The following is a 13,520-nucleotide window of genomic DNA, read 5'->3' as shown; positions in this document are numbered from 1 at the left end:
TGTCTGTAAAGTGTTACAAGTGTGCGCCATCACATCTGGCTCTAGGATAGTTTTTTTTTAAATTATTTTTGGCAGCCGGGCATGATGGCTCACACTTGTAATCCCAGCATCTGGGAAACTGAGACAGGAGGGTCGCGGTTCACGGACAGCCTCAGCTACTGAGTGAGGCCCTCTGCAACTCAGTGAGACCGTTTCAAAATAAAGAATGAAAAATAGGGCTGAAAGTGTTGCTCTGAGGTAGAATGGTAGAATGCCTTTGGGTTCCATCCTCAGTACCACAAAATAAGTAAGTAAGTAAGTAAATAAATTTTGGCAGTCCTGTGCTGCTGAGCCAACACTGCACCTTAGCTATACCCCAGACCTCCAAATAATTTTCTAACCATCAGCTGAGGCAAACAAGTGAATTGTTCACAGTCATCAGGCATATTAAAAACTATAACAAGCTGGGGAGGCTGAGACTGGAGGATCACAATTCACGGACAGCCTCAGGCCCTCCACAACTCAGTGAGACCCTGTTTCAAAATAAAGAGTAAAAATTGGGTAGGTCTGGGAGTGTATCCTGAAGGTAGAAAGCCTCTGGGTTCCATCCCCAGCACCACAAAACAACAACAACAAAAAAAAACTAACAGCCAGGAGCCGGGTGTGGTGGCGCATACTTGTAATCCCAGCATTTGGGCAGCTGAGACGGGAGGATCTAGGTTCACAGACAGCCTCAGCTATTTAGTGAGGCTCTTTGCTGTTTCAAAATAAGAAATAGGCTGGGGATGTAGCTTGGAGGTAGAATGCCCCGGGGTTCCATTCCCCGTACCAAAAAGTAAAATAAATAGTTGTTATAGTAATCATTGGGCCGGGTGGTACATGGTTGTAATCCCAGTACTTGGAAGGTTGAGACAGGAGAGTGGCAGGTTCCAGGACAGCCTCAGCAAGTAGTGAGATTCTTACCAACCTAGTGAGACCCTGTTTCATATTAAAAATAAAATAGGAGCTGGGTGTTGTGGTGCACGCTTGTAATCCCAGCATTCGGGAGGCTGAGACCGGAGGATCATGGTTCGCAGACAGCCTCAGCTACTTAGGCCCTCTGCAACTCAGTGAGACCCTGTCTCAATAACAGAGCAGGGTGTGTAGCTTGGAGGTCGAATGCCTCTGGGTTCCATCCCAGACCCACAAATAAAATTAGGGCTGGGGGCGTAGCTTGGAGGTCGAATGCCACTGTGTTCAAGCCTGAGTGCCACACACACACAAGCTGTAACAAAGATAAGCACCTCTTCGATGATGGAATCTGACCTCCCGTAATCAGCCAGAGTAAGCGGAAGCCTGCTGGAGCGTCAGAGGTGTGCAAACACTGCCACCTCTTGGCATTAGCGGTGCCAGGGCTTGGCTGGAGCTGCAGCCGGCACCCAGCCAGCTGTGTGGGCCTCCAGCCACAAGTGCCGGGAGCGGCGCTGTCTTGCCAAGGTGTCACTCCTGACAGATGCCCACCATCACCCCCACACTCAACCCCTGCAGGTGTGCAAGGGACCCAGTCTGCTGCAGACATCTGACGAGTGTCAGAGCACCATGCAGCCTGACCATGAGGTCACAAATCAAAACTACATTCTGAGCCGGGCGTGGTGGGCACGCTTGTAATCCCTGCATTGGGAGGCCGAGACAGGAGGATCATGGTTCTCTTCTGACAGCCTCACCTACTTAGTGAGGCCCTCCACAACTCAGTGAGACCCAGTTTAAAAATAAATAAAAGGGCAGGGGGTGTAGCTTGGAGGTTAAATGCTTCTGGGTTCCATCCCCAGACCCACAAAAAAAGTATTCCTTTTCATTTATTGGGGTGCTGCGGATGGAACCCAGGAGGCTTTTGCCTCTGAGAGTTACCCTCAGCCCGATTTTCTTTATTTGGTACAGTGGACGACGCAGGGATGTTCGGCCTCCTTGATACACCGCACCCCTTTTTGGCTTTATTTTTCTTCAGTACTGCAGATGAAACCCAGGGGCATTCAACATTTGAGCTACACTCTCAGCCCTAGTTTTTATATTTATTCTTTGTTTTGAAACAGGATCTCACTGAGTTGCAAAGATTCTCACTAAGTAGCTGAGGCTGTCCTGAACCTGGATCCTCCTGTCTCAGCCTCCCGAATGCTGGGATGACAAGCATGCCCACCACACCTGGCTGGCCGGCCACATCTTTGTGCCCTGTTTCTTGTAAAATCCTCCTGCTGGTCCTCAGAGAGGGGAATGTTTCAAAGAAATGCCTGTGGAGTTTGACGCGGAACAAGAATAAGATTAGAAGCTGGATGTGGAGGCGCACGCTTGTCCTCCCAGCATTCGGAGGCTGAGACAGGAGGATTGGAGCTTGTGGCCAGCCTCAGCTACTTAGTGAGGATCTTCACAACTCAGTGAGACCCTGTTTCAAAACAAAGAATAAAAAACAGGGCAGGGGGTGTGGCTCAGAAGTAGAAAGCCCCTGGGTTCCATTCCCAATACTGGGGGGGGGGGGTGAAACTAGCCAGCCAGGAGACTGGATTGGAGTCACGTCTGACCTAGGACCATTGCCACAGGTTCCTGTGCCAGGTGCCCTGCCTGGCCTGAGGGCGCCAGCACCTGTCTTGGACCAGGTCATGATGGCGGTGCCTCTGCTGGATGTGAAGGCACACTCACTCAGAACCCGGGGCACAGGCCCAGGGACTGCAGCCACTGCTGGCGCTGCCAGGCGGGCCTCTCTCCTCCTGGAATCAGGGTTCCGGAGTCGAGGCCCAGCTCCAGGCCTGCTCGAGCCCTCCACTGTCTGCAGCCCCTCGCGGCCATCACTTCAATGCACAGCGACTCAGCTGAAACCTGGGGCTGGCACCAGTGAGCCTGGGCGAGGGGACGCCGGTGCGCGGAAGCGCAGGGATGGGGATGCCCGCCCAGGCCGACCGCGAAGGCCCTGGGGAGTGCAGGGTCCATCCCCCCACGCCACGTGCAGAGAAGCCCTAGAGGACATACTGCTCTGCTGAGCGAGGAGGCTGAGCTCAGGGCCGGCTCAGCAGCGGCTGCCCAGGACGGTGGGCGGCACACCCACCCACCCGAGGACTACGCCTCCCCAGGCTCTGGGATGGGCCATAATGGAGAGACCCGGGTCTAGGCCCAGGCAACACCTTGTCAGAGCTGAGCACCTGCGGTCCCTGCACCTGCGCCTTGACATCTGGCCTCCCACTCGTTCTGACATCATTCCTGTTGCCCCTGGGATGCCAAAGCTGCTGGTCCACGGAGAACGAGCATGACGAGAAGTCTTTAGTGCCAATCCTGGTGCCTGTCTTAGCTGCTTTAATTCTCCTAAGAAAGTGACAAGCCAAGCTTGGAGGTGTTCACTTGTAATCCCAGTACTTGGGGGCTGAGACAGGAGGATTGCAGGTTTGTGGCCAGCCTCAGCAACTTAGTGAGACCTTGTTTCCAAATGAAAAATGAAATATGGCTGGAGGGTAGCTCAGAGGTAGAATGCCTGTGTCCCTTCCCCAGTATGACACACACAATCTTTCTTTGTCCCCCTGCCCTCCCCACAAAACCACCACAGAGCTCCGCCGGGCCCTCGGGAGCCGGCACCAGCTGGGCCAGAACTGGGCCTCAGACACCAGGCTGGGGGCTCGGCGTGAAGACGGCTGCGGGACGGCCCCACTTGGTGTGGCTGTGCTGCTCGGCTCTCACAGGCCGAGGATGGAGGCATTCTTGCCTTGCAGCTGGCTCGGCTTTCCTTTTTATTATTTATTTTTTAAATCTTTTTTTTTTTTTTTTTTTTGCGATACCAGGGATGGAACCCAGGAGCATTCTACCTCTGAGCTACACCCCAGCCCTAGTTTTTTTTATTCTTTATTTTGAAATGGGGTCTCACTGAGTTGCGAAGGGCTTGGGTAGCTGAGGCTGTCCGCGAACCGTGATCCTCCTGTCTCAGCCTCCTGAATGCTGGGATTACAAGCGTGCGCCACCATCCCGGTTCCTCAGCTTTCCTTTTAGAAACCATTTTAGGCCAGGCGTGGTGGTGCATGCTTGTAATCCCAGTACTTGGGAAGCAAAGACAGGAGCATCACAGGTTCGAAGCCAGCCCTGACAATTTAGGAAGGCCCTCCGCAATTTAGTGAGTCCAGTTTTCATTTCCAAATAAGGCAATCGGGCTGGGGGTTTAGTTCAGAGGTAAGATGCCTCTGGGTTCAATCCTCAGTACAAGTAAGTAAGTAAGTAAGTAAGTAAGTAAGTGCTTGTTTAGGGGTAAGGTAAGCCTAGTGGTAGTATGATTATCATTAAAAAAAATAAATAAGAGCCAGGTGTAGTGGCACACGCTTGTAATCCCAGCACCCGGGAGGCTGAGACAGAAGGATCATAGTTCGAGGGCAGCCTCAGTTACTTAGTGAGGCCCTTTGCAACTTAGACTGTTTCGAAATAAAGAATAAAAAATAGGGCCGTGGGTGTAGATTAGAGGTAGGATACCCTTGGTTCCATCCCCAGTACTGGAAAAGAAAAAAAAAATCCTTGTTTAGGGGTAGGATGGAGCCTAGTGGTAGTATGCTTACCATAAATATATAAATGCATGCACACACATGCTTGTTTAGGGGTAGGATGGAGCCTAGTGATAGTATGCTTACCATAAATACATAAATGCATGCATGCTTGTTTAGGGGTAGGATGGAGCCTAGTGGTAGTATGCTTACTATAGCATGCACAGGTCCTGGGTTTGATCCCTCCACACTGAAAGAAAACAAACAAAATTTTAATACCAGCAAAACATGTGCTTAAATCCACACGTAAACTGGGCCTTGTGACCTGGAGTCACATACTTGTAATTCCAGTACTAGGAGGCTGAGACAGGATAGCAGGTTCACGGACACTTTGAAGAAGTATTGAGACTCTTACTGAAACCCTGTTTCTAAATTTAAACTATAAATAAGGCTAGGGGTGTAGCTTGGGAGATAGAATGCCCCTGGGCTCAATCCCCAGTGTCACACACACACACACACAAATCCACATGTGAATAACTTATGCATGTAACCAGGATTCTCACAGCAAGCATTAGAACTCAGGATGATACACAATTCACTTTCAGGAGCAGATATATATATATATATATATATATATATATATATATATATATATATATATATATATATATATATATATCCCAAGGCCATCTACCTCCAAGCTATAACCCCAGCCCTATTTTCTATTTTTTATTTTGAAACAGGGTCTCATTAAGTTGCGGAGGGCCTCACTAAGTAGCTGAGGCTGTCCTTGAACCCTGATCCCCCTGTATCAGCCTCCTGAATGTGGGATTACAAGCACACATCACCATGCCTAGCTAGACCTTAACTTTAAAAGAAAGCTTGAGAACAGGAAAAAGGACATTCCATAAGCCCAAATAGAAGCAAAACATCAATGTAAATTTAGAATTCTTACTTCAATGGGTTGGAAAAAGGTTTAAATGGAACCAGATGTATAAAAGGGGAAGAAGACAAGCACTTCTTTTTGGTACTGGAGATTAAATCTCAGAAGCACACCCTCAGCCCTGAGACAGGGTCTTGCTGAGTTGCCGACACTGGCCTGCAATCTGTGATCCTGTCTCAGCCTCCCAAGTGCTGGGACTCCAGGCCAACGCCACTACACCGGCTACACAGTTCCTCAAAGCATGCATTCTAAGTGAACTCCCTTTGCCAACTAGTAAAATTGCCATCAAGAACCCCCCTGCACACGTCAGTCCAGCACTGCAGGGTACCACAGGAAGGGGACAGGTCTCCTAGGCAACCAGCTTTTCCCAGGGCCTACCCAGACCTTTGAAGCAGCGTGCAGCCATGAGGAGCCACCCTACACAGCAACCTGAACTTACCTCTCTGTCCCCTCTGAGGCGTCCAAAGCCAGCCTTCCATTTAGTGGGAGATGTTTTAAAGAAAAGCTGGAGAGCCGGGTGCGGTGGCGCATGCTTGTAATCCATGCTGAGGATTACACAGGAGGCTCAGTTTCATGTCCAGCCTCAATTTGTGAGGCCGTCTGCAACTTAGACTGTTTCAAAATAAAAAGAGTGAAATAGGTCTGGGGGTGTCGCTTGAAGGATGTCCCTAGGTTCCACCCCCAGTATCATTAAAAAATGGAAAAAGCTGTCCAAATACACAGTGCAAATCCAGTTAAACATTTAAAATTTATTAAACTTTTTGGTCAAAATAGTTGGAACAAATATATACAATTCCATTTTACTAGAACTGTTCTGAGGACCAGGGTCGACCAAGGCCTGAACAACTCCGTCCCACATCTCGAACCTTGCAAATCGTGTCACGACCAAGATACAGTATGAGAATTATTTTCAAATGTTATTTTGAGGTTTGTTCTAACTTAATATAAACTAAAGTGGCATTCTGTAACATTAACCCAGGGCAGCGACGTTCTGCCTTGCACATTAGCAATCAAGACACCTTAATTCCAGCAATGGCCTGTGACACCCAGTCTCCAACCCCCGGGGGACACCGTGAGGAACTTGGGTTAAATCAAGCTAGTTCTGTCGCTCAGCCCTGGGGCCCCTCTGGATTGGGTGTTGGGAAACCTTGATTTCTGACACCAAAGATTTTTCAAATAAACCACCAAGGTGCTGGTGGCATCTCATGATGATTAAAATTGACTTACTGGCTTGGAATGCAATTTGAAAGTTAGCATGCATACAATTTTAGCAATATTTAAAAGAGTATTTCCCCCTAAGTACTTTTTAAAAGGTTTTAAAAAGCCCGCAGGCAGGCAGTGGGCCCTGGTGTCGGGCGCTCAGCACGGGCCAGGCCAGCTCCACGGTGCGGCCCTGCTATCTCCCTTGAGCGGCTGAGGTGGGCTTGGCGGCAGCGCTCCCCACCTTACCTGTGTGGCAGACGCCCGGGCCGCTCCTACCAACAAAAGTCATGCCAGCTTGGGGCTGCGTTTAGATCTGAAGTACCGCAAATATTGGATCACTCAGCCAAAGGAGGTCAGACATTTCTCAAACTGTTCTAGAGAGTAATTCGGCATGATCTCATTACACTGCAACTGGAGCCAATACAGGCGGCCGTCGGGTCTGCTCGCCAGCATCCGTGGTGTGCTGTTTACAGCTGAGGCGCTGGGTGCCGCGGTGTGGGAGCCCGCCTGGCCTGCTGGGCCACGTCACACGTCTGTGGCTGAGGACCCCGCCTGGGCTCTGAGGAGCGTGGATGTGCCCCACGGGGCCACGTGAAGGCCATGGGTGGCAGAGGGGGAGCTGGAGGGCAGAGGGAGGAGAAATCGGACACCTTTTCTCTTGGATGTTAGTTTTTGGTCTATAAACTGGAAAGGAAGGCTCTGACTTAAATAAATACATTTATTTGGAGTAATGGCCTTTATTGAGCAATGTCCACCAACTTTGCCTCGACTGGCGTTCCCTGGCGCGGCAGCACCCTCTCCGGGCTGAGGGCAGAGCGGTGCCAGGGCCCTGCCGAGGCCACCTCTCTGCTGTCACCGAGGGAAGTAGAAGTGTCACTGTTGGGAGCGCAGCGGGCCTTTCCTCTGACAGAAAAACGACTAGCTCAACTATGCGAGACAAGACTGGTCTCCCGCCAGCTCCCTAGTTGATCTTGTCCTGGAATATGTACAAGTTATTGGTGGCAGCGACAGCTATGATGTTGTCCACGGGGTGCCAGGCAGCGTGTAGGATCTTCTTGTTGAAGTCCAGACTGTCCACACTGATCTCGTCCTTCTTTCTCTTGCCGCCCGCGCACACCTTCCGAGGCTTCAGGCTGGCCCGGGGCTTGCTGTTTTCTCGGGAGGCTTCCAGTGTGACGTCCCTCCGGCTGTTTCTATCAAACATCCTAAAGAAGTTGTTGTAGGAGCCTGTCATGATGGCACTGTGAGACAGGAAGAGAGACACTGTGAGTGAAAGGCATGTGGGAGGAGCCTGGCTCTGTTCTCTGCTCAGCGCAGAAGGCGCTGCTCCACCAGCCCCCTGCAGCACCAGCCCCCTGCAGCTTTCAGAAATAAGACTGCTTAGCCGGGCGTGGGGGCTGTAATCCTAGTACTTGGGAGGCTGAGACTGGAGGATCACAGGTTTGCAGCCAGCTGCAGCTACTTACTGAGACCCTTTTTCCAAATAAAGAACAAAAAATAGGGCTAGGGGTGTAGCTCGGAGGTAGATGCCCCTGGTTCAATCCCTCACCCCCCCCCCCAAAAAAAAAAAGGGGAAAAGATTGGTTATCTGGGGCTGGTGGCACATGCTTGTAATCTCAGTACTTGGAAAATTGAGACTGGAGGATCACAGGTTTGGAGTTAGCCCCAGCTACTTACGGAGGCCTGCCAGAATTTAGTGAGACCGTGTTTCCAAATAAAGAATAAAAACTAGGAGTTGAGGTGTAATGTGCACCACCATGCCTGGCTCTGAGCATTCTTTTTTTTGTTTTTCGTGGTATCAGATATTAAATCCAGGGCATTCAACCTCCTAGGTATACCCTCAGCCCTATTTTATTCTTTCTTCGGAGTCAGGGTCTCTCTAGGTGCTGAGAGTCCCACTAAATTGCCAGAGCTGGCTTCAAACCTGCCATTCTCCTGTGCAGCCTCCCAGTATGGGATCAGAGGTACGAACTACCACGCTCCACGACCGTGGCCTTCTGTTCTTTTCTTTTTGCGGTACTGGGGATGGAACCCGGGGGCATTCTACCTCTGAGCTACACCTCTAGACCTATCTTTTTATTCTTTATTTTGAAACACTAAGTTGTGGAGGGCCTACCCAGGTGCAGCTGGCGGAGAACCTGTGATCCTTCAGTCTCAGCCGCCCAGCACTGGGTTTGCGAGTGTGCACCACCACGCGCAGCTCCCTAGGCCCTCCCAGCACTGGGATTGCGAGTGTGCACCACCACGCGCAGCTCCCTAGGCCCTCCCAGCACTGGGATTGCGAGTGTGCACCACCACGCGCAGCTCCCTAGGCCCTCCCAGCACTGGGATTGCGAGTGTGCACCACCACGCCCGGCTCCCTAGGCCCTCCCAGCACTGGGTTTGCGAGTGTGCACCACCACGCCCGGCTCCCTAGGCATCTCTCAGTAGTCTTTATGACGCCTCTTCAGGATTTTGGCTCCTTCCCTGGGTCTGTACTATTCCAGGCACTCTTATTTTTATATTCTGTAACTTATTCTTGGAAGCTCTAACTCATGGTGGCTTTTCCCTGCATCTGCCTGTAACTGTTTGCTGGGAGCTGTTTGGGGGACTCTAACCTGGGGAGTTCTGAGCCCTGGAGAGTGCTGGGAGGGCGACCTGCCTCGAGGGGAGGTCAAAGCGCAGGCTGGCTTGCTGCTTAGAAGCAGAGTGTCCACCAAGCTCACTGCGCACTGGCTGCTATGCAACACATGTGCTGCCTGCACAGCCTCCACTTGGGCCCTCACCACCCAGGAGTCCACACGTGCAGAGCTCACATTGCTTATTGTGACCAGAGGAGTAAGTCCTCTGTGGGGTTTTCTGGTGTAACAGTAAAGAAGCAGGGTCGCGCTAGGTTGCTGAGGTAGGTGCAAACCTGCAATCCTCCCAACTACTGGACTGCAGCTATGTGCTACTGCGCCTGGCCCAGAATAGCCTCATCTTTGATACATGTGCCCAGAGCAAGTGGTGGAGGCCCCGACTCCCCTGTCACACAGTGAGTGGGCACTTGAGGGCAGCAGCAGGCAACACATGCCAAGGGCCTTCCTCCTGCATCTTTCAGACGCAGAGGCACACTCGCATGTGGCAAGCAGACCCCAGTGGCTTCCCCAGGGGCTCCCTCTGTCTGCACATTACTGGAGCGTGGAAACAGTGTGGAGCTGTCTAAAAGCACGTCACGCTGTCTCTAAACACAGACTGCCTGGAAGCGAGGGGAGATGTGCTCAGAGGCCTCTCCTCTCCTCGCTACAGAAGCCTCTGGCTAGTCGCACTCACTGACACTCTGCTGAGGCTCGGGGCCACTCCAACAGGACAAGGCTCACCTGTCGGGCCCGTTCCAGCAGCACTCAAACTTGTCAAAGATGCAGTCGTTCTCATACAGGGAGCAGAGCTTGCTGCGCAGGTACTCGTGCACCTGGTGGGTCTCCACGGGCCTGCTCTCCATGTTGAGGTCCCACACCTTCACTGACAGGTAATCTCTGGTCATCATGTACCGGCCACTATGACTGAATTTGACATCGGATATGGATGAAATTATTTCTGAGAAGAAGGACCTACTGCTGGGATCTTCAGGCTCTTCAAAAACTGAAAAACAAAACACAACATTTCCAGCTTGTTTGAAATCCGAGGCCAAGTCACTGTGGCGCAAATGGGTTCTGGCCCCTTCACCGAGGCTCCAGAGGACTCGGCCTCAAGGCCGCTCTCACCTGGCCCTGAAATCTCACCTCTTTTCATTTCCCTAGCTAAAGCTACAGATAAAACATTTTTTGACCAGAATGGACAAGAGACCCCCAAATCTCGCCTAGATTCTGAACCAGCACCTCGTGGGTAAGGCCCTTGGGTCATCTTGACATGTGCCCAGTCCAGGATGGTCTCTATGGGGATGCCTGCGGTACTGTGGCACAGAGCTAGAACAGGTGATGCCCTGTACTGTTCGTGTAAAGGAGAAGAAAAGAGATGACCAAGCAGATCTGACACTCTAGGGCCTTCCAGAAAGTGCCCGTGCCCAAGGCTGGGGTAAAGCTCAAGTACAGTGCCTGCTTAGCATGCATAGGGTTCTGAGTTCAATCTCCAGCAACCACACACACACACACACACACACACACACACACACACACACACACACACACACACACACCAACAAAAAGCAAGCTCCGGCTCTCTGGAGGGCAACAGCTCGCTGGTCTACTGGGTTGAACGTCTCCTCAACCTGCAACATGGTGGTCCAGATGAACCCACTGGCCAAAGCCAGTTAGCCCGAGGAATTTGGACTTCCAGACTGAACAGCACCGTTCTACTGTGACTCAAGAGAAAGAGCTCTCCAAGCCGCCGCCGCCGCCGCCGCCGCCGAGCTGACAGCCCCAGAGGTAAGCACGCCGACCACGTGACCATGCGATTGGCTTTCCCCCCTCCTCTCCACGCAGAGACCTGTGTGTGTGTGTGTGTGTGTGTGTGTGTGTGTGTGTGTGTGTGTGTGAGAGAACGTCTCCTCAATACCTGTGGGGTGGCTCTGCATGGGAAATTAGCTCAAGGTTCTCCCTTCAGCCTAGTTTGGGAAGCTGAGCTCGGCACTGTGGATCGGGCAGAGGCGAGCTACTGGCACCAAGCACACTTACTTCACAGTGGGCAGCCCAGAAGGGCCAACAGGACAGAGCCCCTTGGACTTTTAAAACAGAGCCAGGGCTCCATGCCCTCACCAGGAGTCTGTGCAGAGGGGTCAAGGTCTGGAAAGGATTCCAGCCAGGTGGTCATAGGACGCCAGGTACTTACACTTAGAGTGTCTGTCGCATAGGGCGGAGGAGCGCATGTCGCACAGCCGGATGGTCCCCTTGCTGCTGCTGTAGACGAGCACGTTGCACTGGTGTGGGTGAAACTCGGCAGCAGTGATGACTTCCGTCAGCTCTTCCATGTTGGCAGGCTTGATGTCCACGATGTCTGGAGTGCAGCGTTAAGGCAGTGCTCGGCTAACTGGTCAGCGGCTCCTGACGGATGCACCCATCAGAGCACAGGCGCACCTGGCTGAGGTTGGGCCACAGAAACAAACCCGCGTCCACCCTGCCCCTGCCATCCTATCCGTCCCCACTGCACCGCGAGGCGTGGCACACCCACCTGACACGGGCAAGAAAGACAAGCAAGCGCCACCCCAGACGCAGGATCCCACACTCCATCACCAAATAATTAACACAAGGATTATCCAAATAACTCCTGAACTCTTTGCTTTTCTAATAACCTGACATTAAGAGCTTATTGTGAATTGTCAGAACAATGCCCACATAGTAGTCAAATACAGATGTCAACCAAATAACAAGATAGGGCAGAACTCAGCTCTGGCCACTGGACGCCAGACAGCAAGGGACAGTGTCCTGGAGGGCTGGAGAGCACAGGCCATGGCAGGGGAGGGCCAGGTGGAGCTGTGGGACAGGAAGGCTGAGGCCGTGGAGTTCACAGGGCCGGGAGAGCCAGCAACGTCTCCTGAGCCAGGCCTGCAGAGCACTGCAGCAGTCCCCAGGAGGGGGAGAAGCACGAGGCATGCAGGGCATGGCCACCAGAGCAGCCAGGGTAGCCACCAGAGCAAGCAGAGTTCTCACACGTGGCCGGAACCATTCTAAGTCATATTTTCTTTCTTTTTTTTTTTTTTTCCTTTTTGTGGGTTTGGAGATGGAACCCAGGGGCATTTGACCTCTGAGCTACATGCCCAGTCCTATTTTTTATTTCTTTTTTTTTTTTGCTGGTCTGGGGATGGAACCCAGGGGCATTTGACCTCCGAGCTACACCCCCTGCCCTATTTTTTATTCTTTATTTTGAAACAGGGTCTCACTAAGTTGCAGAGAGCCTCACTAAGTAGCTGAGGCTGTCCGCGAACCGTGATCCTCCAGTCTTAGCCTCCCGAATGCTGGGATTACAAGTGTGAGCCACCACGCCCGGCTCCTATTTTTTATTCTTTATTTTGAAACAGGGTCTCACTAAGTTGCAGAGGGCCTAAGTAGCTGAGGCTGTCCGTGAACCTGGATCCTCCTATCTCAGCCTCCCAAATGCTGGGATTACAAGTGTGCACCACCATGCCTGGATCTAAGTCATATATTCTATTCTGTTACCTGTAAATTTAGAAAAGCCACATAAAGTTGATGTTTCAAATACATCCTACTAGTGACTGCCTCTGGCTCAATGAGATGGGCCATGGGTTCCAGGTCAGCCCTTCTACAGAGAACTTTCTCCAAGCTAGGAAACAGTTCATCATTTTTAGGAACATTAAACCCCAGAGACAACACTCAGGAAGGCTGATATGACAGGCTACTAGGTAGCAAACGGCATTCAAAAGATCAGACTCTGAGAGCAAAGAATATAAATGCACATAGAAATAGCTGAACAATAATTCTAAGAAAACTGCAAAGCCGTCTGGTGAAGGATACTAAAGCTTCTATCTGTGATTTCTAAATGCCATAGGTTAATTCTCAGGTCATCTGCAGAAAGATATGTTTCATGATCACTATTTACTGAAATGGAATTTATATGATACGTGTGAGCATTTGCAAAAATTCGTCGTGGACTTGCTTCTACCATAAGGTCCATAGGCTTCAATATTGGAACCTAAAAATGGAAGGAAATAGGAATTCAAAACAAAGGTCACAGCAGCACAGGCCCAGAGCACGGCCAGCAGACAGCAGAAACAGCAGGTGTAGACTCTACAGGAACACCCCAAACAGCCAGGCTGACAGCAGGCTCACAGCCAGGCCCGTTCTCCTCAGGGGTGGACACCGCTTGAAGGAAGAGCACGAGGTGGGTCTGGCCCCTGCTCTCCTGCGCCCTGGGCCGTGTGTCCTCTCCCCAGGCAGCCGCTGGCCGGCCGCACAGAGCTCCTGCCTCCTGCCCTGTCGTTGCCCCCGCCAGCTCGCCGAAGG

General features: G+C 51.6%; 1 protein-coding gene across 1 annotated transcript; it reads right to left on the bottom strand.

Moving 5' to 3' along the window:
• Nucleotides 1-7,567: 7,567 nt before the first annotated feature.
• PPP2R2D (protein phosphatase 2 regulatory subunit Bdelta) lies at nucleotides 7,568-13,191 on the bottom strand (the record flags this gene model as incomplete). The annotated part of the gene is made up of 4 exons (XM_080694109.1): nucleotides 7,568-7,847; nucleotides 9,945-10,206; nucleotides 11,392-11,556; nucleotides 13,032-13,191. 4 exons carry the CDS (start codon nucleotides 13,189-13,191, stop codon nucleotides 7,568-7,570), a joined length of 867 nt encoding a protein of 288 aa, XP_080550235.1.
• Nucleotides 13,192-13,520: the final 329 nt, after the last annotated feature.

Source organism: Muscardinus avellanarius, assembly GCF_963383645.1.
Source record: "Muscardinus avellanarius genome assembly, chromosome: 4".
In the NCBI taxonomy this organism is placed as follows: Eukaryota; Metazoa; Chordata; class Mammalia; order Rodentia; family Gliridae; genus Muscardinus; species Muscardinus avellanarius.
Note: the sequence above shows the minus strand (reverse complement) of the source record. Positions and strands in the feature narration are given on the sequence as shown.